Source organism: Peromyscus californicus, unplaced genomic scaffold (assembly GCF_007827085.1).
Source record: "Peromyscus californicus insignis strain IS unplaced genomic scaffold, ASM782708v3 Scaffold_5__1_contigs__length_169319896, whole genome shotgun sequence".
Lineage (NCBI taxonomy): Eukaryota > Metazoa > Chordata > Mammalia > Rodentia > Cricetidae > Peromyscus > Peromyscus californicus.
The window spans coordinates 84,513,239-84,540,897 of record NW_026294573.1 but is presented as its reverse complement, the minus strand read 5'-3'; the positions used below and the strand labels follow the sequence as shown (position 1 = coordinate 84,540,897).

Genomic DNA, 27,659 nt, shown 5'->3' with positions numbered 1-27,659 from the left:
GTATGCTCTCCAGACAGCTGGCAAGAAGTGCTCATCCTATCTAGATTTAATGAGACTTGGAAGGCACTGGATATGTGAAGAGATAACTTAGTCCCAGGGCATAGTGACAAGCTCTGTAGGAGTGCTGCAAGTGATAAAAGGGGCAGCCAGTCTTCAGAGAAGACCAGGGTCTATGGAAGACACTTGAAACCAGGACAGGAAAAGGCTAACTACTCTTCACGGCAAGAGTAGTGCATCTAATAATGGGTTTCCAGAACCCAACAGGAGCAAAAGAGCGAGGAAAATAGTAGCACCAACAACACTCCCAGTCCCTTGCAGGGGAGACAGAGGTTGACTATGCAGTCCTTTCTGCCATGAAAGCATGGAGCTGGTCTAGTCAATATGGACTCTGCCATGGCTGCAGAATAACTCTATGGGTGCAGAAACAGCAGGTATGGCTAGTGTCTTGTTTCAGGGTTAACTGTGCATCACATACCTAGGGCTGCCTTGAGAAAGTGAGGGAAGTCATGAAAGCCCATGCCAGTTAGAGCGTGGCAGATGTTCAGAGACCTTCATTGCAGCCCACTTAGCTTACAGATGTGTCCGCTGACACATGGAAAGGAGAGTCACACAAGTGACCAGCAGAGCCAGATCTTAAGCCTAGTAACAGCACAGGCCATTTTTTCAACACATCCTCATACCTGGAACTGCTTATCACGCCTGATCGGTTGTTTCACACCGATTGAGTCACATAAATGCACCGGGTGCTTCTGTTCTACTTTATAGATGCAGACATGGAAGGTTTCTCTTGGGGTGTGTGTGCACTGTGGTATATAATTAGAGCATGGTAGATTCAGATTTCCATAGCTGATGCTCATCCTGTCTGTCCCCTGTCCAACCTGGCCATGCCTGGCTTTGATACTATCAGACAGAACCCTCTGTCATGACTTGGCTTATTTTTTCTACCCATTTTCTCTCTCCCTGCTTTGTTTGTGTGCCCTCCTTCCACCAAGGCACAAAGGCTCACCATCAAAGGCTGGAACCTGGCGTCCACTGCCACCCTTATTCATTGCCTCCTCATTCTGACTGCTGCCATGTCTGGAAAGCCAAGTACTGTGGGTTGACTTGATCCTCAAGTTCCCTAATGAGTGAGCGCAACAGGGAAGTTAGGAGCTGTGGCTAATGCGTAGCACTGTCCATACGTGTTAGTTCTGAAGAACTTCCATAAATTGACCACTTTGTTGTCCTGATGACTCTTGTAGGCAGTAGACTCCATGCACACTTAACAGTTGAAGAAGCTGAGGCACAGGCACATGAAGAAACTCTCTCAGGTCCCAGAGCTGGGATGTTGCCGTGCTAACATTTGAACCTGTGTAGTTGTAATGATAACTACATCATTCATCACTTGTTTCTTTCCTGTAGTGAACTTCAGTTTTCAGATTTGACATAGGACATGGTTTCTCTTCCATTCAGTCATTAAAATGATTCCTCAGAACAATGAGCACACGAGGGAGGTTTCAAGAATATAGTTAGCTGCAAAGACCTTCAACTCTGTGTGGTTTTCTTGACTAAAGAGATAAGGGGTCTAAAGAGAGTGCAGTATGGCTTCTATAGACAGAAACATACAGACCAAACTCAACAGTCCTCTTGTTGGATATTTTAATTTAGCAGTTAAAATCATGTCTTGTGCTGGGACTTGGCTTGAGCATTTGGAATCAAACACATTCAGCTGGTTTGGTTCCCTGATAACACCCACAGAAGTAGTGTTCTCGGACTGGATACCCAATGACATTGGCTCTTCTGTTCTCAAATTAGGCAGAGCAGTCAGTAAGGATATCCCCATTATCAGATAGTCAACAAGTGCTGAGCACAAGAAGAAGCTTAGGGGAGAATGGAGCATCTAGGGGTTCCAGAGAGGTTGCCATTCCAAGAAAACAGAACCAAAGTGTGAGGCAGGGAAAGCCAGGGAAGGGAGGGCAGGGAATGACATGTTTACTTGAGTAGAATGAAGGGCACACCTATAGACGAGAGGTGGGGCTAGAAATGTCTGGGTTCCATATGGAAGCTCTGGAGTGCTAGCCCACATGCTTGCCTTCTTCTGAAGGCTAACGTATCTTAGCAGGTGGGTGCCTTATTTTTGAAGGCAGATTTAGCCACAGAAAGTGCCAGATGAACCAAAGAAGAGAAGGAGAAGGAGAGAGGGGGAGTTTTGAGAAAGTAAGACCAGTACCTTATGTTCCCACCTTCCACAGTGAGGCCTCTGGGACTTGAAACTCCCTGAGTAGATTCTAGTTAGCTCTAATACATCCTCTGCTGCAAACCTTGCTCCTCAGCCAATTCTGGCCCTTGTAGTGCTGAGGTCTGCAGGCCTTGAGAGGCTGGAGGCCAAATGCATCATAGTCCCAGGCCAAGGATCCAGGAAATTGGGGTCAATTTCCTACTCCCCTGAGGGCCCAGCAGAATCATGGGGCTTAGAGCTTGGGGCTCCAAAAGGGAGAGTCCAAGTCCTCTAAAGTCCAAAGAAGCTGCACAAGCTTGCCACAAGCCACTTAAAGAGGCCCTTTAAGTTTCCCTGTAGCTGCAAGCTCAGATGGGCCACATTCTTCCAAGGGCAGGGAGGTTCTCTTGCAATAGTGTTCACCTTCCGCTGGCCCAGGACAGACCTCAAGAAGGGCTCCTTCCTCTTCTCGGTTCTGATTCCATGCAGCTGCTTTATTATTATTATTATTAAAGACGAAGCAGCTTCAGCCCATCTCAGCCCTTTTACATTTTATCTCACAGACACTCATTGTTTATTCCCTCCTAGATGTACTCACTTATGCCTTTTATTTTTCCTGGCTATTCCTTCATTTACTTCCCATTGAGTTAAAAAAAAAAGCCTTCTACATATTCATCCCATCCCTCCTTAATCAACAAGTCTTGAATGAACAAACATAACTACAGAGAGGTAAATGGATAGACTGAGTGGCCTCCGTTACTGAGAGGCTCTGAGGATGCAGGAGTGAGTCAGGCAGTGTGCAGGCTCCTACAGAGCCTCTTGATCCATTGGGGAAGGATAGTCAGCCACTTGTTTCAGAGTAGAACCCAGGCTCCTGAAGCCAGCATCCAAGTGTCATACCTTCGGCGTTCTACCTTCCTTTCCTCCTCCCTCAGGTCACAGGACGGAGCCAGACCAGCCTCAGCCATGCTTACACACAGCCTTACATTTGCCCATGAACTTCTCTCCTCCAGGAGCGCACTTCCATTCCTTTTCTGGCTTCTCGGAGCCCCATCCAACCTCTGCTCAGATTCAGTCTTGGATGTTGAGTGGGGCTTAGAGAAAGTCTTGTATTTTCAAACTGCACTTGCTTACATAAGACTGAGGAACAGCCTGTTGCTTACCCTAAAGAACCCAAAACAGAGATACATATAACCCACTCTGAACTCTGTTGGGGCCATCATGGCTGGAAGTACCTTGGAAGAGAGAGCTTCTCACCCGGGCTGCTTTCTCATTGTCTAAAAGGAAGGAAAGAGTGGTTGGTTCATAGCTACCTTTTTTATGACTGCCCCCTTACATTTTACTGTCTGTATAAGTAGAATACATGATGGGTTCCTGATTTCTCAACAGAAACAACAATAATCATAAAATAATTCTCAGCTATAATTACTCCAATTAGAATTTCCCAAGAACCATAATCTAGGAATTAGGAACCTGGGAGTTAGACAGTCTGGGACGACCAGAGCAAGTTTCTCTTTGCTCTGAGTCCTCAGTTTCTCCATTTGAAAATACTAAAAATACCCCTGTTTCAAGATGACTGAGATTCAGCTATTAGAACAAGTTGTTTTGGAACACTTTCTAAAGCTGTGGGGAAATGACAAATTGTTTCATCTTTCATTCTGAGAGGTATGTCCTTTGGGCAAATGGAGTCTGTCACATCCTAAGTATGTTTCTGTGGTGTTCAGGGCCGTGGGAGCAACATCATTCACTGCCGGAAAGATGGTACCTGGAGTGGCTCCTTCCATGTCTGCCGAGAGATGCAAGGCCAGTGCTTGGCTCCCAACCAGCTCAACGGTAACCTCAAATTGCAGTGTCCTGATGGCTACGCCATAGGTAAGATGGCTGTGCCACAGTAAACAGGGGCATGCGCATGTCCATCCAGGAGCATAGACCAGTGCCTGGTGCATTTTTGAGCATATATATGTGAAACCAGTCTCGGTCTGTGAGGGAGAGAGAGAAGAATGAAACACACTATTTCCTCCCACCAAGAAATGCAGGAATAAGGATCCTGATAGTACTCTATGGTTACATTATATGGTGGCCTAATGTGTACAGTTGTAGTACAGAAATGTTCTCAGTTATGAAGGGGGACACAGAAGTGCTCAGGGGGAGTGATGCTTACCCACAGCTTTGTTAGACCTTATCAGGTGCTCTAGGGAGAAGGATCTGAAAACAAGTGACCAATGAGCAGGAAGTATGACTCTATACAGGATGCACAGTGGTTGTTTTCATTATGAGTTGTAAAATGTACCCCATGCATCACCCAAGAGCACCTGGTACTGTTCAAACTCTGGTCCCCCAAAGGGCATCAGTAATGATCCTCTTAACGAACATTATCAGATGAGAGAATAAAACCTCAAATGGACAATGGAACTCACTCCAAGTCCTGAGGTTTGACCTATTCCAAAGTGACAGCTCTCTCCTCAGCATCCTGGCATTTTCAACATAGTGTGTGTGTGTGTACGTGTGCGCGTGCGTGCACATGTGTACATGTGAGATTAGCCAGCATAAGAAATGCTTACAGTGAATAACAACCCTGGGTTTGGTTAGTAGAGCACAGGCTCTGGGACAGATGCATTTATTATCAGGTGCGTGGCTTTCTCTGGGGAAACTTAGAGCACATAGAACCTGACCTAATTTAAGGGCAATGATGCTGACCTCTTGAGATGATTCCCTAATTGACTGCAGTGAAACCTCCAGGGAATTGAATGTCCTTACTCAGGGCCAGTGTGATTTATGACAATATTGCCAAGGCTGTTTGACACAGAAGGTCGTCTAAGCATGTACAAAGCCAGCAAGTTCTTTGCTAGATGTGCTGAGACTTGTCACTGTACATTCAGAAGCAAGGCCTGTGGTTGGACAGGGAAGGTTCCTAGGGGCTGTCCACTTCTTTTTGAAGGTGACAACACAGAAAATCAGATAGTAGAGTGTGTGGTCATATGAACTTGGAGCCAGCACCAGCACATTGTTATTGTGCTGGCTCCTGCCGAAGTCCAAAGGTAGCAAGACACACGGTTGCTGTCTCTCGTCAGGATCTTACAGAACTACTGAAGGACCCTGACCGGAGAGTTACGGAAAAATTGGGGGCTTTGTGGGGACTACGACATAATCATTCTAGACAGTTGGGACAAAAAGTGTCTCTGTGATTTGCAGCACTGGCTACTGTATCCCAGGGCCAAGCCTTCCTCTTCTCCATTATTCCTGATGGGTGTGCATGTCTCTGCACATCTCTGTCTGAGAACAGTCTATAGACAAAGGAAAGGGTGGATGGTGGTGATAGTTCTCCACCCAACGGGAGCTTTTACATAGCGGGAAAAAAAAGAAGAAAAGGGAATTTATATGATACCAGTTCTGTGCTGTCTTCCTGTCCCTTTAAACCCATGTTCCCATGGTAGTGTGGTTGCTCATCCTCTGACGACAGTAATCCAGGACTGTCAATCAGTGGTTGGGGGGTGGGGGCCTCTTAGGGGAAAAAGAGAGAGAGAAAGGGGGAACTTGAGGATACTAGTGGAGACAGAGAAAGAAAGGGGGGAAAGTGGTCCCTCTTCTCTTCCTTACATTCCCGTGGCTGTCATCTAGTCCGGGGAAGAACCCTACACAGGAATCCTCTTTCCCTATGGAGAGGGGTTTGGTTAGAAACCTTGCGTTAGGGCAAGGTAGGTACCAAATTTATGGCTGAAGACTCAGTAGGAGTCACTCTGCCCCTCTTTGGTGCTGCCCCAAGCAACCTTGGGAGCATGTGTGACTATCACGAGCTTCAGGGGAAGTCACTCCCTTCCTGAGAGAAAGAAGCGAAGGCCTGGTGAAATCACCACCCTGGGATGATATCCACTGTGGCTTATATGCCACACCACTGCAGCCTGGTCCTAAGATCCAGAGCTTGACGTGTGGGAGAGGTGCCAGCAAGAAAGGGCAGGAGAAACAGGGAAGGAGGGAGGGAGAGACAATGTCAGAGAACAACCAGTGTTTCCTCTTCCCATCATGCTTTTTCCTCCTCTCTTGGGACAGACTGCCTTTGTCTATTACCCAGAGGAGACATCTTTTCTTTCTCCAAGGCAGTTTTATCATTCCAACTTTCATCTTTGCTCCCTCCAAACTCCTTTAGAGTTGGTCTCATGGTAACATAGGGTGTGCCATAGAATCTTCTGACAGCTTAGTGACATCTGTCCCCTTATTCTCATTAGTCATCTATTTTAAAAATCTTCTTGTGTTTTCATTTGTCTGTCATGTGGTCCTTCACTGGCTTCTTTACCTCGCCATTGCCACCTTTCTGTCTTTTCTCTTTGTGGCTGTAGCTCACCCATCCCTGGGCCTGAAAGTGAGGAGAAGATCTGCGTTTTAAGCCTGGGCTTTCAGCATGACAGCTTAGAAAAATGACCTCTGTGTCGCTTGGCTCCCCCACCTATGAAATGGGTGTCATGACACCCATCTTGCTATAGTGCTAGATTCTCAGGAAATTGGAATGACATAAGGAAGCCACCTGGCAAGAACAAGGACATCTCTTCTTCTGGACTCAGTATCCCAAGGTTATGGTGAAACTGTTCTAAGCGTTGCTTTAAATGTGCAACTCCAGTTGCCCCTTGCTTAAATCCCTGAGTCTTTTAGACCGAAGAGGCTATGACTATGGTAACAAGAAGGGCACTGGATAAGCTGGTGTGTGTGTGTGTGTGTGTGTGTGTGTGTGTGTGTGTGTGTGTGTATCTGGAAAGGGATGCTTAGAATGGCTAATTGGAAAGGATACTTACTAGAAAGATTTGGCTCACTCTTTCCACACTGAATGGTATTTAGAAGTCTGAACATGATGCAGAAGAATGACCTCTCTGAACCTGGTCAGATTCTAAGAGGCTTTGGAGTCACAGAGACATACCATGGAACATGCTTAATTTTCAGGAGACTGCACGATGTCAGTGGGTAAAACAGAGAATGGAGGGGACAAATTAGAGTCAACTTGTAAATCCCTAGCCAGAAAGTCTTTAGAAATCTCTGTCCCAAGGCCTCCTGTGTACTGTAACTGGCCTTGCTGATCATCCGCCCTCCATTGACTTATGACTTGATTCGATTATTATCTCATTAACTATCTAGCTCATCATTTCCCCACTCACTCACTCACCCCCTATGCCTCACTTCCTCTTTCATAAGACACCTATTCCTCATTATGTCTTTCTGTAACTCCTTCATTCATCATTCATCCACTCATTCACTCACTCACCTCCTCACCAGTTAATGCAATAATTTCCTCATTGTTTCTTTTACTCAGTTCACGCATTTTATTTCTTGAATGCCTCCTGTGTGCTATGTAAGGTTACAGGCTCTGAACATAGATAGAAGAGGGAACAAGGGTAGAGATGGCAACTTAACATGGTAAAACAATCACTAGGCAAATGATAGGTGGCAATATGACAAATACCACCGAGTGCCTGTGAATGGCTTGGTCTTCCTTGAGTAAGTGGCACTTGTGCTAAGGTCTGGGTGCCATTACTAGTTTGTTAGTAGAAGAAAAGTGGAAAGAATCCAGAGAGGACAGGGATAAACATTCAGCAGAAGAAGCATGAGAAGTAAGATCATGCAGCTGCATACATTGCGTTCTCACTAGGCCAGTTTCCTGGAGCTCGCTCACAGAGTCACACACTGGGCTACGCGCAGAAATGAGTCAACAGTGCCTTGTCTTTCTTAGGGCAACACTAACAGTGGAGGCGAAGCATGGCAAGGAGCAACACCAGGGTGAGACTCATCAGTGTCCAGCATGGTTACTCAATGCAGTAGGCATTCAAAAAGTGTGCCTACCCAACACCAGAACTCAGGGGTAGACATCATGGGGCATTGGAGCTGGTCCTTGAAAAGCTGATAGGATTTGGTCATAAAAAGACAATTTAGAGCAATTCAGGGAGATGAGGCAGATAGTGCTAAGTACAGCTCAGTTCTATTAGGCCAAGCAGGGCATCAAGATGTTAAATGAGGAGGACATTGACAATGGGGCTGGAGGAGGTACTGAATGTTGGAAAAATGGAGTTAACTTGTGAGGAGGATTGGACAGGCTTTCTGGTGGAGATAACACATAGCAAAGTTAACCTCTGGGGTGGTTACTGTGGTGGTAGTTGCTAATTGGTTCAAATACAGGTGAATGGGGCCAAAGAGACCTGAGGTGACTTTTTCAAGGGAGTCCTCCCTCCTTCCCACTGCCTGTGTGGACAGCCAAGTCCACTGGGAAACAGAAAAAAGCAGTGTTTACCCTGGGCACGGTGGCCATAGGTATTTGGAGATGTGGCTGAGTGATTAGTTTACCTTGTTCTTCCCCTCAGGGTCAGAGTGTGCCACCTCGTGCCTGGACCACAACAGCGAGTCCATCATCTTGCCAGTGAACGTGACGGTGCGTGACATTCCCCACTGGATGAACCCCACCCGAGTAGAGGTGAGTGACTAGGGCCACCTCCCTAGGCTAAGGAGAAAGGGAATGCCACTGCTGAGCTCTTACTATGTCTTGACTCCACTCAAGTTCATCCGTCTATGTGTAGGATCTCATTTAATCACATCTATTTTCTGGGAAACTGTTTTTCACAACAATTTTTCAGTCGATAATTTTTTAGTACACCTCCTCAGCTTCTTCCCTAAAACCCTTGTATTTATTTTCTCCATGAGTGCTAGTGAGGACACTGAGTCAGCAAGTGCACATAAGTAGAGGACATAGAGCTGAATTCCAGTCTAGAGTTTGCCTGTGTGGCCTGTATCAGGACAGGCTGTTTGGTACATCTAGCACCTTCCAGGTAATTGTACTTTATGTTGCCTCAATCTCTTCCATCCTTCTCCATGCTTTACTTATTTGGTAAAATTCAACCAAACTGGGACATTCAGGACAGGGAACACTAGTCGTGTCTAGTGTTTATGGAGTACATGCTGTATTCAGGTACTTGGAGCTCTGCATACAGGATGACTTAAACCTTAGCCAGTGGTTGTGCTCATGGATACTGCTAGCTCAGATGTCCCAGAAAGAGAGATCAGACCGGATGCTTATTCTGGACACTGAGCTTTCCATGGCGTCAGGGGTCTGGCTTCCGGCCAGATGGTGGTAGATGCTCCTGAGTGGTACCACTGCCAGGCTGGCCTAGAGGATAACCATTGGCTCCTAGTTTCTCATGTGTTACCTGACAGGTTGAGGGCTCCAAAGATGATTTGGGACCCCACTCTTATCTTCCAAGAGAGCCTAGTTCTAAGGCTTCCATGGATCCATCCGAGCACTGACTCCTCACCTTCAGAAGGAAACAGGGAAACAGGAGCAGAGGGTGGGCAGGCAAGTCTTCAGCTGTATCTCTAGCCCCTAGCCTTCCTGCCTGGGATTCTGGGAGCTGCTGTCTGCCTGCCTACTGCAGATGGAGATCTGGATAGCTTGGTAGAACCTGATACAAGGTGTACGGTTTCCTAAATGAGCTGAGGGAATAGTTTCTTCAAGGGCTTACTCAGCACTCTAGGCATGGCGACTTGGCCCGACCCCTCAGCTACCTGGTACCAGTGTCCACTTCCCCTCCTTCCCCTGCCTCTTTCTCTCTGTCTCTTCCCTGCCTTTACTTTTGTCTTTACAATGTGTTTTCCCTTAATCCTGCTTCTGCTTTTGAACACTGTTCCTATTTGTCTCCTTTGCCATCTCTTTCATCAACCTCAGCCTCTCCTCCTACACTTCCCCCACACCCAGTTTCTGTCTTTCTCTGTATATACACAGTATTCCCTTATTTCCTAACCTCGAGCTCCTCCACTACATCCCCCATCCTTAGCCAAATCAATAAAGGGATTCTCCCTAATACCTCAGTGTGCATGACTTAACTGAACACATGCAACAGTAGCTGCAGAGCCTGTTTGCATGTAAGACTCCCCAGGCAGCTGGAGGTCACTCAGCCCAAACCCCTGAGTCTAAGCTAGAGAAATAGAGGATTATAGTCTGAGGAGCAGGTCAAGGTCTCATGGCAAGGAAGCTTGACCTACCATTCAGGATCCAGACTGGTAGCATCTCCCAACTCTTATCTTCCACATGCTCCTAAAGAGAGGAGCATCACCCCATACAAGAGACTTCCCTGCCACTCCAGTACTGAAGGTCTTCTTGGCTTGGCTCAGCTCCTACTTAAGTTCTCTTCTACCCCCTAAGTGAATTCCTATCTTTTCCTCTATGAAATCTTGACCCTAAAGAGTTCAGTCGTAATTCTTCGTGAACTAAATCCAGGGAGGTGAAAGCCCACAAACCGCCCCCCTTCCTTGAGTTGCCCACCGGCTTGCCTGTCACAGTCTCCACCCCCTTCCCTGGCTTGCCTGCCTTTATTGATGCTGGACTACCAAGAGAGCCATAACGAGGTTCAGACGTCCATCAGTCTCTGGAGGCCTCATTATACAAGAAGAAAAAAAATGTAGGAAAAGGGAGGGGGCGAAGGGCATAGATTGATGACTTCCAGGAATAAGGCAGCTAAGCTGGCCTCTGCTGCTGCCTTGCCCCTGAGCAGTGACAGCTGCAGAAAGGAGAAGGCTGGTGCAGGCGTTTCCAGGCCCAGGGAGGCTTTGGATGGCTCCTAGGTCTTCCAAGAAGTGGCGCCATGCACCAAAGTGAAGAAGCTGGTGAGGAATGTGGTTCTGCTCCCTCTTAGCCACCTTTGCCCTAGGGTAAGAGTATTAGAGACCAGAACTGACATTTGATGGATACCTGCTGTGAGCAGTCACTTCCCATCCTCTCCTGCCATATACCCACTCTCATCCTCTCACCCCATACATTCGTATACACTCCTATGAAGTATATGAATCTAGACTCCTATTGTTTCAGTGGAGGAAATGAAATGTCAGAGAAGGACCCCACCCAAGTTGCAATTTATTGTAGCCACCCCTGCAGCCCCTATGGAATATAGAATAACAACAAAGACAAGGCGTTTATTGATTGCTTGCAAGGGATGTGCTAGCAAACGCTTAATAAGAAGGTCTATATGCATGTGTGCACACATACACACAGAGATATATGAGCTCTAATATTTGGCATTTGCCTGTATCTCTGATGTAAACACTCCTACGTAGGTTGTCAAGGTTTCTCAGTGCCCATCTCTGAACACCAAGTTTGAAAGATACTAGCAGTTGTGGCCTTCTGGATCTCATGTAGTCCATGAGTTATAGTAAATAGTAAATACTCCCATAAGTTTGCTTCTGTTAGGAATCTTGCCACAGACATGAAAAAAGTAACTCATACAACTTTGCACCTTTCCTTCATGTTTCCTGTTCTGGAACAAAGCTTATTGTCTTTCTAGGTTACAATGTTCCCGTTATTGAAATGAGAGTTAGGCATAGGTCAGGTGTTCAAAGTTCAAAAACAGGTGGGATGACTGAGGAAGGTAGGTGAACATATTGCTCTGTATGTTCTTTTTACACACAGAAACATACTAATTTTGGTATCTGGACTGTTTACTAGAAATATTTCTGAAACTCAGAAGATTAACAAAAATGCAAACTCCTATATATATACTGCCAAACCTAGGAGCAAACTTCATTGGTGCAGTGAATATAATTTTCCTTGATATGAAATCATATGCTACTATCAAGCATATGGCTTTTTAAGTTCTTATGTTTGTATATGCTCATGAAATCATGGCTATATCAGAAAGTGAAACTAGACCATCCATACCCCTGGGAGGTAATACTTCTATCACCAAGGCTACTAGTGTTTAGGTATCTATTGGATAGTGGTACTTATTTTTAACCTTCACGTAATTGGAATCACAGAGTACATGTTTTATGAGTTCTGTTCATGAGCATATTTTAGCTTCTATGAAGAACAAAAATCATTACCATCATCATTTGTATGATGTGTGTATGTGTCATGTGTCACCATGTGTTTGTCAAAGTCAGAAAACAACGTTATGAAGTCTGTTCTCTCCTTCCACCTTAATACAGGCTCTGCAGATTGAACTCAGGTTGTCAGTTTCTTACAGCAAACATTTTACCCTCTAACCACCTCACCAGCTCCCCCCACCCCCCACTAACACTGCTTTTAAAAAAAGCTATTTCCAGATTGGGCTTCATTCTAGCCAAACACAGCAATGTGGAAATACGGTGTCATGTGGCCGTGTGTGTGTGTGTGTGTGTGTGTGTGTGTGTGTGTGTGTGTGTGTGTGTATGTATGTGTGTGTGTAATAAATCTGGAGTTTTGTTAATGTTGAAATCTCTCTTTGCTTTTAATATTGGCAACTAATTTCAACTTTCTAAAGACTAGTATGCCAAAGCAAACATTTCTGTGGCTTGTGTAGCCTGGAAGCCGCTGGCTTGCAACCTTTGGATGAGATAGCCTTTTCTAGACTGGATATCTAGAATTATGGAAGATTCTCTTCATCCCTTCCGGAGGAGGGTCTCCAGTGTACACTATTCCTTGCTAGGGCTTCCAGGAATGTTACACAGTAGAAGATACATCTTCTATCCTCATAAGCATCTAATCACTGAGTCTTTAGCTTTTACAATTATTTCTAGAAAAAGAATGTAGGGAAGAAAGAGAGGAGGATACAAAAGAAAAGGGAGGAAAACTAAGGAAATAAAAATGACCATTGATGGATTAAGTATAATATTATATAGTTTATTATTGCAGTTTCATGTCATCTACATCACCTCGTCTCCATGATACTCTGTGAGACAAATGCTGTCATCATCTTACAGATGGATCTTAGAGTCAGAGACATTGCCACTGCCCAATTTATATAATCAATGTGGTTAGATTAGCTACACTAATTCCATTTTACAAGACATCCGATGTGCACAGTTTGAAAATAAAACTATGTAGCACATACAGACAAAGGATACAGAATTCATTTCCTGCAAGAATGAAAGAAGCATGGTGGGAAACCCTACCTGGATCTTAAGGTCAGAGGTGACTAGTAAGTCTGGCCTACCTGATATAAAGATGAAGTTATGAAGTGCCCTGAAGGGGAAGCCATACATGGAAAAACGCATCCATGATCTCTTGACTTCCCATTCACTCATTGACTCCTTCATATATTCATTCATGAGACCAATTGTTTATTCCTTCTGACATTTAATACATGTCAGTCATGTGTCTCCAACTGGCAAGTATCCTGTAAACATTAGGGATAAAGATGAATGCACAGTGATTGACAACTAAAGATGAAAACAGTAGCACTGGTTGGCAGGATTCACACATGGAAGGTCCTGTAAATCAAGGAAAGAGGATAAATTGTCTAAGAAGGCATCCTGGAGAACGATCTTGGCACTGAGATGAGAAAGACCAGGTCTTTCTCACATGTCTTTGGTTCTGCTTGGAGCCACTCCATTTTCTGGCCTTTATCTTTGGAACACTCTGTTCCTCCTACATTTGCCTCAGAGTCTTTCTACCTTTTCAAACCTTGATTCTTCCCATCAGTCAAAAGAAGAAGATACTTTATAGAAATAATTTTAGGGATTATGAGACTTTGAAGAATGGAGAGCTTGAAGCCTAGACCTTGAAGTCAGACAGAGGTAGGTATACTGGTTGATGGTCGTTGTCTATGTGTGTGATTTGAACAACTTAATTTCAAATTGCCTTAGCTTCCAGGCAATTTTTCATGGTATAAGGCAACAGTGAGATGCTGTAGGCACAGTGTTTGGAGTATTTTCACTTAGGAGAGGGTTTTGTGCTGGGGACAAGGATGATGATGGTGGTGGTGATGGTGATTGAGTTGTTAGTGATACCGCTAATATTTTGGTGGTGATTATGATGGTGGTGGTGGTAGTGATGTGGTGAGAATGAATATTGATTGCTAGTGATGATGGATAGATGCATTATTCACTTTTTGTCACTGTGAAAAAACACTGGAGTAAACTTACAGGACAAAATATTTATTTTTGCTCATGGCTTTGAAGACTTTAGTCCATGTTAAGCCTGACCACAGACCTTCTGGACCCTCTGTGTTATAAAGTAGCATATCATGGTGAGGATATCTGATGTCTCCAAGCTGATTACCCTATTGTAGACAAGAGGCAGAGAGAAACAAAAGAGAAAGTCGGGGGCAAGATATAGACCCTTCAAAGTCATGCCCTGGCCTTTACTTCCTCAAATCAGGACTTGCCTCCAAAGTTTCTACTACTTCCCAATAGTCCAGTAAATTATTAACTTATCCATGAATAGTCCATTGATTATGTAAGATCATTCATGACTCAATTATACTCTAAAACCCTATAAGTTGCCTAGCAAGAATTAAACCAAGGAGCTTTTGTTGGTAGCTCTTCCAGTCCTGTTGGTGTTGTGATGAAGGTAATTCTAGTCATGGAGAAAAGACAGTTCAATCTTCCTCCATCCCAAAGCAGAAAAGGAAAACCCTCTTATGAGACCTGGTATGGAAGACTCTGCCTGGGGCGGATGTCTCATGGTCATTAAGAAGAACAAGGCTGACATTTGAGGGGTCCCACAGCGTCTCCCAATTCCTGGTGCACACAGCCTACCTTCTCTTTCTGCTGTCACTGCCAGTCTCCTTTCTTGGTTCCTCAGCACACAGAGGGGCCCTGTGGCAAACAGGTGGGGTGTGCAGCCTGGGGTAGCAGTGGAAAGTCCAAAAGCTTGGAAAGATAAATAGTCTTACGTAGATAGTACAAAAGTCCCTTTTCTGAACTCACGTCAGATAAACCTCAACTGACAGAACCTTGTACAGCCACACCAACACACTCCTACAGAAGAACTAAATTAGCTCTGAAATAAGCAGGGGGCAGCATGGGTATTAAGTGCTTGGTGGATTTTCACATTGCCAGTTTCTTCTTGAACCTTTACTAAATACTCTCCACTATCCCTGGGTTTGGGCTGTGAACAAACTTTTGAATTCATAGAAGAGAGCCCTTTTAAAGTTCCTCAGAGAAGGAAAGCATGTGGGCTTGTCCACTTTGGCCCCAGGACTGGGAAGCAGAGGAAGGAATATATGTTCTTCTTCACATGGGCTCCATGCTGGACTTTGAAGCAGACAGAGATATCTGAAACCTGGAACCATTCCCCAGAAGCTTGAGTGCTTTGTCCAAGAAACTATTCTTAGTATTTATTCATCTCGATCTGTCATTATAACAAGCCTATGATGGTTTAACGATCCAATTCACAGGGAATTTCACAGGTGGAGTGACCAACATCTTAGCAAAATTTTATAAGCAGTCCAAGTGAAAATTGTAGCCGTACATGTTCTACTTCAAATTCCGTGGGTGCCCTGGGGCTGCAGCAGTAATTACAACACTCAGGAAGTTGAGGCATGAATATCTCAAATTTAAGTTAGCCTGGGCTACATAACAAGACTCTCTCTCAAAAAAGAGGGATAGATGGGGGCAAAAGCCAATGGCTTCACTTATCAATAGAGACATCATGGGGTTATAACTCAGTCTACACCAACTAGACACTGATTAATATCATTAATGTTCTTCTGACACTCAAGAAGGCAGGAAGGAAGGAAAGGAAGGGAAGAAATGATTGTCCATTGGATAAAATCATCTCAACTTTGAAATGGATCCATTCCTTCATTAAAAAAAAAATATTTATTGAGTAATCTCTGAGTGCCAGGCACTGTCCCAAGCAGAGAGATCTAATCCATGAACCTGAAGTGCTGTAGAATGGAGAAGAAAGTCACCCTACTTAGTCTTAGACTGGGGTCATGTGACTTTCCTCTGTCAGAAGCTTGCCAAGAAACTAATTACACTTTGGCTCCCAAATAAGTCTGCCCTTAGGGAGAGAATAAGATGGTCACATGCATTTCCCACTTTCTGGCCCATGTGACTATTCATTTCTTAATTAAATTAATCACTGGCACTCAGCCAGGAGAGCAATCCCTGCCCATACATATATTTCCATACTTCCATGGCTGGTCCCTGACATAACTACTTCTTGCTGGATACCCAAGCATATGCTAGTTCATTTTCGTAAAGAAAAAATTGTAGTGCAGCATGAAAAGAAAGGCCCCTATGGGAAATTTAAAAGGAGGCCTTTAGGATTCTGGTGATTTTTACATTCTCAATACTGTGTTACCTTCTTGGTTTTGTTTATCTTTCATTGTTCATCTATATTAAGAAATATTGTCACACTGGATTTTGTGTAATAAGTTGACTTTAATCATTTTTGGAACAATTGGTGTTTTCAAATCCTGGTTTCCTCACTTAAGAGCTATGGAATTTAGGGAGTTTATACTACTATGACAGAAGATTAATGCCTACCTCACAGCATGATAGCAGGAAATACATATGATAGTACATAAAGTAATTAGTGCCAAGAATGCACGTATTTTAGCTATTGTTATCATCATTGTAATTATTGGTACTAAAAGGATACACTCTGTGTGTGTGTGTGTGTGTGTGTGTGTGTGTGTGTGTGTGTGTGTGTGTGTTCTGCTGAGGTGATTGTGAAATTTGTGAAAAGTGAGATGTTTAGAGCATTCGCAAAGAGTCTTCAGAGGCCAAAATGGCAGAGGGTATTTCAGTGACAACGAACCAATTCTTTGGAAAACAAGAGTGTGTGCAACTTCAGGGAGTTATCAGCAGGCTTGTGTTACGTTGGCAGAGCATGACAGCAAGAAGGTCTTTGGCTTCCTGAAGCTCCATTCCAGAGACGCAGCCATTCCTCTATTGCTCCATTGCTCTCAGACTATAGTATGCATCAGCATCATTAGAGACACTTGCTCCTCAGATACGGTCACAGTCCCTGCCTTCAGAGATTCTGGTTTACTAAGTTCAAAACAGGGCTGCAGAATCTTCCATCTTACTGGGGTCCTACAATGATCTGATAACTGTGATCCTTAGCTTGTATTGGGAGAAGGAGCTTGTACTAGGGGAGCCTTATTCCATACTTTTTTTTACACTTTTCTACTATAGCTACAAAAGAAGGGCTTTTCTGCTCCTGTTTTCTTCCCCACAATTCTGTTTCTCCTCAACCCTTATTCCTGCCAGAGAAATAAAGAACACAACACTTACAATGAACACAAATATTATTTTAATCTTCTTCGGGCCCCTGTTATTGAAAGTACCTGGGAAACTTCTTCATGTCAATATCAGGGTGAGGTCAGGACTTGGATAGTCCAAAAGAGATGAAGTGGTTTAATGTGGTGCCAGCAAAAAGTTGGTTCCCTCCCCAGCCCAACCCCCCCTGATCCCTCTCTCTCTATCTCTCCACAGAGGATTGTCTGCACTGCTGGTCTCCAGTGGTATCCCCACCCTGCTCTGATCCACTGTGTCAAAGGCTGTGAGGTGAGTGACAAGAAGAAACATAGTACTTCTGGCATTGTTATACTTTTGATGGTTACAGTTTACTAGACCTACTAAGCATTGTATACACACATTAATACAGTTGTTACTAATGAAGCAGAAGTATCATTATATTCTATAGATGATAGAATCCATGTAGAGAGATAGAAAGATACTGAAAATATCAACATAGAAATATCAACTGAGAATTTAACAATGCTGAGAGTTAAGACATGCTTTTCTTTCTGCAAAGCTTATACCCAAATATTACTAGAACTCAGGGGGTAGGAGGATTGTCAGTCAAAGACATGATTGCTATGCAGTGAAGACATTGGATCAGATGTAGCACTCACATTAAACAAACCAAAAAAAAAAAAAAAAACCAGACATAATGTAATCTCAGCATTAGGGAGGTAGAGCCAGGAGCATCCTCGAAGCTCCATAGTCAGCCAGCCCAACCACACAGTACAGTGAGCTTGAGGTTTAGTAAGAGACTCTGGCTCAACAAATAAGATAGAGAAGAACTGAAAAGAACATGTGACATCAAGGTCAGGCTTTCATACACGTGCACACATATGCATGTGTCCCCCCCACATGCATATATATATATATATATATATATATATATATATATATATATATATATATATATATATATATACACATACAAGGCAACAAAATATATGCATATAAGGCAATATCAGTCATATTTATGTAACATAAACAACAAAGCAGCTATTTTAATAGCAATAGAACATTTAACCTTTGTAGTACTGCATGTCATTTTTCTTTTAATTTCCATTTCACTGATGACCATTACTTCTAGACCAATTCTGTCTACACCCCCCATTTGGTTATTTACAATTTCTTCAGTCCCAAAAATAATTGGGACACTTTTGACTGAACCACTGAATTTTTTTTTTTTTTTTTGGTTTTTCGAGACAGGGTTTCTCTGTGTAGCTCTGCGCCTTTCCTGGAACTCACTTGGTAGTCCAGGCTGGCCTCGAACTCACAGAGATCCGCCTGGCTCTGCCTCCCGAATGCTGGGATTAAAGGCGTGCACCACCACCGCCCGGCGAACCACTGAATTTAAATGGAAGATCCTTTCTGACCCTCGAAGTTGTTGACTTCCCAATTAAACCATTCCCTGAGCTCTCGGAATGATGGAGAGCTGGCTCTGTCTATCAGTAACAGTTTGGGGATGGAGTCAGCAAGTTCTTGGGATACAGCTGTTTTCTCAAGGAAAAGCTTCCTGGAAACCAGAGGCATTTCTTTGTATCAATCCTTGTCACTTCCTGACAGGATGCAACACAGTGTCCCTAACAAATACATAGGAAGAAATACGTGCCCCACTTTTCTCAGATGGAGCTGAAAAAGAGACTTACAACCACTCACAGATGGGTATTAAAGCTCAACAGTCCACCAAAGAGACTGCAGGTAGAGGACCTCATTTATGTCCTTAAAAAATTGTATGAGCTAGAAATGCTCTAAACAAAGAGACCGTCCAAAACCCAATCATTTTTAAAAGATCCAGGCATCTGTCTTCTGGCGCACTTTATGGAATTCCCAAAATTAGGATGCTCCTACCATGACCTATCTCTGCTGATTACAGTATGAACAGGACAATTAGGATCAGAGAAGGATGGACTGGTCTAAGTTTGTACAACGTGATAGCCAATGAGTCAAAACCTTAGCCCAGATTTTCTTACTAACAACCTGCTGCTTTTCTTCCTTCTATTGTATTGTCCATTCATATCCACTTCCTATAAATGTTATAAACAATAGCGTCCTGAATATATATATGTATATATATATATGTATATATATATATGTGTGTGTGTGTGTGTGTGTGTGTGTGTGTGTGTGTGTGTGTGTGTGTGTATATATATGCTGACCGTATATTTGATAATATATATATATATATCAGGTAGCATGGTAATCTTCAAGGACTCCCATTCCTTCAAGCTTCATCCAGAATGGCAAAATATGGCCATGGTCTTGCCACTGCTGCTTCTTTCCATCTCTTTGGATCAGTGCTGTGTTTTGGGAAAAGGCATCTTGAGTTACCTGAGCATTCATTATGCTGAGCTGGCAGTCTGGGCATTCAGTGTGACAGCAGAATTTGATCCCTTCTTTGACTCAGCATTGTAGCCAGGAGACCCTCTGTCATCATCAGGCACTGAACCCTGACAGTGATGCTTATCACCTTTACCCTTGCAGGTATCTCTCATTCTCTTTTGCTCTTCTTAGTTTAGTGCCCTTCTATGTCTTATTGAGGAATAAAAGGATGCTCAGAAGAGAAATAAATGCCTGGACCAGGAATGAGCTATCAAGCCCCAAGTGTCCAGAGGAAGTCAATATGCTTTCCAGAAAGGACCTCTAAGTCTCATTTCTCTGTTCAAAACTGTGTCCAAGTCAATTATACACTCATTGATTCCAAGCCTCTCTGACTGCATTATGTGGTCAGTCACTATTCAAAGTTTGGGTACAAAGAGTTTCATGCAAGTTAAAATAGCAGCTATGTCACCTGCCACAGAGTCACCTATGCTCATTAGTGCCTCATATATCCCCCCAGTACCTACCATTCCATTAATCATTTTACTAAATATTTGCTGACCGTATATTTGATAAATTTTTATGTAAGTTGCAAAACATTTTAATGGGAAATTTACGGTATAAAACCAGAAGATACACATCTGATCTGTTGAAAACTTACAGTGATAGCAAAGAAGACAAAGATGAAAATCTAAGATCATGTACCAAACTGTATCTAAAATGAATACAATAGGCTGTGGAAGCATAGAGCATTCAGGGGCCACTGGAAACATTATAAGGATGGATTGAGATGGTTTTTCAGTTATATCATAAAGGATCGATTTTGTTTGTCTGAATGCCTTATTGTTCAAAGTACTAACTGGATATGGGATAAATTTCTACACAGCAAGCTTTTCCATGCTATTTTCTATCCATAAGTTTTTTTCCTCCAATCTCACCTAATAACTCTTATTTATGATTATGATCTCTGTTTAAATGACTTAAATGTCATTTCCTCTAGGACCTTTTCATTGAGCAGTCCTAGAGAAGATCAAATGCTTTATTTACTCTAAGATCACCAAGTGACTATTTGATTAAAGACCCTTTCTTTCATAGATAAGGTCTAGATGGATAGGGTAGATGGATAGAAGGAGGAGTGGATGGATGGATCGTTGGATGGATGGATGGATGGATGGGTAGATGATTGATTCTGACTACAGGAAAAGGCACCCCAGGAATAAACAACATGGGAAAAAACAGCTACTCCTTTTCTAACCCAGTTTTATTCATGCTAAGGAAGGGACTAGGATTCACTTTCACTAATCTGCCCACATAATATATGAAAAAGAATTCAAATGGAAGGGACTTGTGCTTTGTTGTTGAATATAAATGTAACAATGTGTTGACCATGGAAGTTATGTGATAGAGTCTCTTCTAAACTTGCAACCCCACAAACAGAGTGTGTGTGTGTGTGTGTGTGTGTGTGTGTGTGTGTGTGTGTGTACTCACATATATGAGTTCAGCACTTACTCTTAGCTCCAATTTACTAAGCTCTGTCTTACACTGTAAATGGGAAACAATAAAACATAAATTTGGCATGAAGAGTTGCAGGCACAAAGGCTGTATGGATGAGAATTTGGAGCACATATGCAAAATTCAGTCATACAACACAGTTTAGACTTCTTGTGAACTTAGTTCTCCTCAGAGTCAGCCAAGATGGGAAGGAACAGTGGTCACAGGTGATTCACAGACAGTGTGCTGGGAAGAGACCGTTTCAGACAAAAGATGACACCTTTCTCACACCAGCACCTTTAGGCAGGTTTCCAGGTGATTGGGAGACATAGATGAATTGAATACTACTCATGTTTTTAGGAGCTTCAAGTCTCCCAATGTTATAGACACTTAAACAGACATGTAACATACCATGTTGAAAACTGGAGTGAGGATATATATATATAATGTATACATTTGCACATATACATATTTACATTTACATATATTTGCGTACATATATTTTCATATAAATATATTTGCTTACACATATATTTGCATATACATATATTGCTGTCATCAAAGAGACTCCTGGAATTTCCTCAGATCCTCAGGATTCAGATCAGCAACAGTTTTCCTCTGTCTTCCTTCACTTTTGGAATAACTCAAAGTTTACAGCTCTCACTGAAGAAAGTAAATTAATGTGAACTGGGACATCATAGAGTGGATAGGAAATTGGGGAAACACAGAAGCAAACCAGTTTAGATCATGACTCTTTTTTTCTCTGTTTTGTCATTATGATTTTGACGAGTCATTTTGTTGCCCTTGCTCTTCAGGTGTTGGCCTGTGAAGCAGGAATAATCATGCTGATCTTACATATTTAGAGAAAAAGTAAAGAGAGACCTGCAAAGGCTCTAGAGAGAGTAGATCTATATTCCTGTTACAAAGGCCACTATTAACACACACGATCTTGATCCTAATTCCTACTAATCTGTAATTTTTATGTCTGCAATTCTAATAGTTTACATCCAGATTCTTAATTTGTCTATACATAATAAATTAAAGAAATATAAAGCCAGAAATGCAAATTGTCTTATCATGTCTTAAAGTAAATTGTACCTTCTAATTCAGAAAGAAAGAAGGGGTATATTTTGTGTTTAATTTTCACACTACAGCAAACAAAATATGTTTCTCAGCATAACCATACTCCAGCAGGGAAAAATATGGCACATAAAAATGTTTATAAATGGTAAAAATAAAAACTTACCCAAGGGGGGATTGGGATTGGCAGCCAAATTGGCTGATGATGGAGGTTTGTATGAAGATGAGAGACTGCCAGACAATCACAGAGGCTCCAGTGAAGTTCTGAGAGCAGATCCCTCTCATGCCAGGATAATAACAAAGCCCCATTCCTTTACTTCTTCTCTTCTCTTTATAGCCATTCATGGGAGACAATTACTGTGATGCCATCAATAATCGAGCCTTCTGCAACTATGATGGTGGGGACTGCTGCACCTCCACGGTAAAGACCAAAAAGGTATGCCGACATTAGCCTTCTCATACCTGCCAGCTTGGTGGCTCTCCAGCCAGCTGACAAGTCTCTTCTACAGGCTAGATGCTTTGTTGCTGTGGCTGTGTGAGTGTTCTGCCTTCAGGATTGCCAGCACTCTGGTTTTTATTCCCTTAGCTAAGAGTGCAGCTACTGTTGTTTGCTGGGTGCTGAATGGCCTTTGAAGAGGTGGTCCTCAGAGAGCAATGTTGTGTGTAGAAGCAGATACATAAAAGAGTCATACGGACTTTTAAAACAGACTGGACTGAGGAGACTGGGCAGAAAAGGCCCAGCATAGTGAGTAGTAGCTATACCTCAACAGCAAGGAAAGGAACATGGAAGTGGTAAGGACAAGAGAATTCGAAGCAAGAAACTAGCTTGTCATTCCTAGAAAGATATATATTCCAGTGATCTATCCAAAGTAGAGGGGGAGAAAACACAAGACACTGCCAGCTAGAACATCTACAACCTTGGGACATTCTATTACGTATTTTGGTTTTGTACCTGAGGAATTGGAGGTATATGAAGGGCCTTGTCTATGTGTGGGGAGAGGGTTTAGGGTATCATTTTCTTCCTCTGCCATTACAATGCACCTCACTCCCCACCCCCCACACACACCACAGTGGTTCAAATATTTATAGTAAAACTAGAGTATTACAGTGAGATGTTCATCAGCCACCCTTAAGAATGGTCACCTCTGCTAGCTTCCTGAGAAGAGCTAAGACCAAAATTTGGGGCTCCAGTTGAGAGAGGGGTAAGAAATCTGGGTACCCTGACCTGAAAAGCATTCCTGTAGCAAATGTGCCCCTGGGAAATGCCTCCATGTTTGCAGCCCTGTATCATCTGAGACAATCTCAGAGATGATTTGCTCAAAGATTTCATCATAAAGAACTGATGTCTGAGTTACTACAACAGGAAAAGACACGAATCGAAGTGACGGCTGAGTGCTTGATGATGATCCCACACAGTCTTCCCGTTTCATTAATGGGACACTGAGGCCATAAGGAGGGATGATTTGTGCCAGATGGCAGAGGAAATGATCCAAGGTGCCTGGCTCCCAGCCTAAACCCTCTGATAGTGTAACACCCTTAAGAAGTTTGTTGCTTTAAGAAACATGCTTAGGCCTTACACTGCAGGGATGGATGAGCACATATTCAAATCAGAGAACTGTTAACAGCTAACAAATAAGAATGCTGGGGTTCTCTGGAATCCAGTCAGTCCCGAGTGGGCGGGCAGTATTTTCACAAAATGCCTGACCTTTTGCGGTTTGGGTTTTGTACTTTTACCAAAACACTGAAGATACATGTTTTCTGCTTAATATAAGAGAATAAAATCAATTTCCTGTTAACAAATTGTATACTGAAAATGAAAGAATATATATTTCACTCTTTAGGAAATCCAGGAAAAAAAGTAGCAAATGAATAGTACTTAATCTCTTCCAGCCTGAAGAAAATCATAGTTGCTTTTTATTTTGAATATTTTTTATTGTTTGCCTGTTTCATACATTTTCATAATGAATTCTAGTAATTGTTACTTCTCATTTCCATCTCACCTGTCCCTCCCCCATTGAAACCTCCCTTCTGAACAGGTTCAGATCCTACTTTCTTGCCTTCATTTTGTGTGTGACCCACTGATTTAATTAGGGTTTCTTGCCTGGACAAGGTTGGGAATTATTTACTGGACTAAGGGCAACTTGCCAGTGGTTATACCACTGAAAGAAATGACAGTCCCTTTTTGGTGTGTTTCATTTTATGTCTTTTGTAAGTATAAAGCTATGCACATCTCTGTGAACGAGTGCATTCCCAGTTTGGCATCTAACTTCTGTCAACTTGGCACAGCAAAATTTTTTCATATAAATGACCTCACATTTCAGGTGCAGTGTTTGCTCTGCTGTTATTAGTTGATTATGATGTGTTTGTGCTATGTAACCATTTACTTTGACTCTTGTCTTGAACTTTTGAGTTGTTTTTATTTGTGCACGTAAGTACTTTCAGAGCTCCAATTGTTCCTTTACAAAATCATTCCTCGGACTGAAATTACTAGGATTGAAGGTGTAAGCATTTTTGAAGTTTTTTTATATTTGCTTCCTAATGAGTATAACCTATCACAATTCACATTTTACCTCATCAGAGAAGTCTGTTGCTTTGAAAATGAATGGAAGGTGTAGTTTTTATTTTAAATAGAAGTTTCTGTAGAATTTCAGCCCTGTCTGACATCACAAGTTGCTGAGAGAATGCCTCTGATTAAAATAATTTTTATGCTACCATAATTTATAAGCTGAAATATTCTAAAACTCGGTCTACTTCTTAAATGTACTACCTTTTTTTTTTACAGAATATTTTGTGGGGAGATGAAGTAATGTGACTGAAGTGTAGATTCCAAGTTGTTTCCAAGTTGTTATAGTCATTTATTTCCTGTGTGTGTGTGTGTGTGTGTGTGTGTGTGTGTGTGTGTTAATATCAGTCATCATTTGGCTCTCTGTTCCTAAGTTGGGTACCTCTTCAATAACATCAGACTACCTTGCCCTAACATAAGCATTGTTTCTTCACTAAGGAGTTCAAAGTCAAATCTGTGATGATTTTGAATATGACCTCTTGATCTTTTCTTCTCTCGTCTCTTTTCTTGTCCACCTACAATACAAATGTAGTCTCGGATTTGTCCATTAACATTTGTGGTGCTCAGTCCTGCTGGATGAAGCACTACATTGCATGACCTTTCTTTTCCCAATGAGATGACTTTCCACTGAGCATTTTCTCTGGACGAGGCTGTGTGCCCACAGTAGGATCCAGATGGACACAGTTCCTACCCTTGTGAGACCTATCTGTTAGGGATCCTGGTCTGAAGCAGTGAGCTAGTGACAGTGCATTCAGTTGTCTTTGTGAAAAATGCAATGAATGAGAGATGCAGGACCTTGGGGAGAAAAGTTCCCTAAGGATGTATATTTAGCTCTAAGAAGGAGAGATGTCCCAGTGAATGTTAGTGGGTTGAGGACAGGATGGTGGTGCTATGTCCTAAAGGATGGATTAGAGAGGCTAAAGGACTCTCTTAGGGCATGTGTGACATTGTTGTTGTTATTTTGTGCCTCACCAGTGTTTAATACCTCTCAAATGAAGATTCTGGAATGAAGAGGGAAAGTATCTCACATTAATATCACATGTCCTTCTATTTAAATTGCCCAATGTATCTTCTAAATAAGTTCCAACTTCTTGAACCATCTTTGTATGCACCCAGCTGCTCTCTACAGCAGACTGGTTTGTAATGGATAATAGGCAAAGAAAACCAAGCATATCAAACATGTAGGTAAATCACCACATGTGCCAGACTACTCTCTTCTTTTTCTGAAATTAGAGAATTATATACAAAGTACCCTGTATTTCCTTCGTCTACACTGCCCTTCCCCTCCTCTGTATTTATTTTGTGGAGATAAATGACTGAGCCTGGATTCTTTTGTAATCTTCATGTCAGCTCTGACAGGTCAATACTGTTACCTGTATAGAATAGACAAAATAACTTGGGCTCCAAATAATTACGAGGCTTTCCCAAGTTCACTTGATCCACGATTGGCCAAGTTCAAATTCAAATCCAGTTTTATCTGACTCACAAGTCCTGTTCTTTCTTCTGCATGAGGCTGAGTCTCAGAAGGTGAAAGTACCTGTGAATAGGGCCTTGTTCTCAGTGCACCTGGGCATGGCCCTCCCAGTTTAGGCTGGAGACATTTTATGGTGAGCCCAGGCTGCCAGGGAACTTGGGTTTGGGAACCACCCTGTGGAAGATGAAGGCAGCTATCCCAGAAGCAGCCTTGCTCAGCTATCCCTAATATACCAGGATGCCCAGCTATCCTTAACATACCAGGATGCCCAGCTATCCCTAACATACCAGGATGTCCAGCTATCCCTAACATACCAGGATGCCCAGCTATCCCTAACATACCAGGATGCCCAACTATCCCTAACATACCAGGATGCCCAGCTTGGGGATTATTCTGTGTATACAGGGGAAAGTTCTGCTCCTGTCTCCGTCTTCCCCAGCAAGAACCCTCTTAGTGGAGAGGAAAGGCTTTCTTGAATTCATGTCCCCGACCTTACCTGTTATGTCTATTTCATCCCACCCATACCCTTGGCCACTATCAGGGGAACTTCCCTTTCTCTGAGCACCAAGTCTGGTACTCAGTAACTCATCCACAGCACAGGGGTGCTGCAAACACAAGAGTGTGCCTGCTGAGGACTTACTGTACATTGAATTGTAGCAAGAATCTCTGTGCATAGTGTTTCCAGCACTGTCTGCTGAGGAAGAAAACAGACTCACTGAGGTCAACTAAGCATACAAGGTGACGGAGATGTATGTGGGATTAGAATCCTCTACTTCTAGGCAAGCTGTGCTAGTGAGTACTTACCGACAGTCGATTCTGTCACACATAGTGTTAGCTGCTTGTCCATTTCATTTCATTTCACCAGTACAGTAGCTCTGTCTTAGATGTTGATGAAATTCAGATTTACAAAGTCTAAGGTCATCCAGCCAGTAGCTAGCAGGTCTGAGATACAAATCTATAGTATTTAATAAACATGTCACCATCCACTAACCTTTGTGACCATCTTTCAACGGGCTTGTGACTTGTCAAAGCATCGTGTGCTTCTCCTTATAGCAAGTGTCTGGCTTTATACATATCCATACACTCTAGAACCATGGTTAAGATAGACTTCTCTACAACTAGGTTTTCCAGTCACTTGGCTCCGTGTGATGTCTGGGCACCTCTTCCATTCTTCTCCCTTCGGTCTGTGAAGATACCATCTCTTCCCCCATATCCTCCTTGTAGAATGGCTTGGGTATATTCTTTTCATTCTTCCTCCTCTGTCTGTGTACACTCCAGCTCAGTAGGACTCCACTTCTTAAGATGTTAGCTTATTACTCTTGTTGGAGCCACAAGCCTCCAATACAGAGCAGCTTTCCATGATGGTTGCTCTCATGTTTTTGTTTTTGTTTTTTCATTTTCATAATAAAACCGTGACAATTTTAATGTTAATACTTTCATTATAACAAAGTATATGTTAGGACTGTGAGGCAAGAAAGGAAATTTCCTTAACGTATTCAACATGCTAAGGCCTGTAACTCTAGTTACTTTCATGTTTAGGTGGTTGCTGTAAGAGGCTA

The 27,659-nt window shown here is 42.7% G+C and overlaps 1 protein-coding gene across 1 annotated transcript in view; it reads left to right on the top strand.

Moving 5' to 3' along the window:
* The window catches only part of Pappa (pappalysin 1), a 246,389-nt gene that overhangs the window by 205,387 nt on the left and 13,343 nt on the right, over positions 1-27,659 (top strand). The window contains exons 18-21 of the mRNA XM_052717315.1: positions 3,922-4,069; positions 8,536-8,645; positions 17,369-17,440; positions 22,401-22,499. Of these exons, the coding sequence (XP_052573275.1) occupies positions 3,922-4,069; positions 8,536-8,645; positions 17,369-17,440; positions 22,401-22,499 (429 nt within the window). The remainder of the gene's footprint in view (positions 1-3,921; positions 4,070-8,535; positions 8,646-17,368; positions 17,441-22,400; positions 22,500-27,659) is intronic.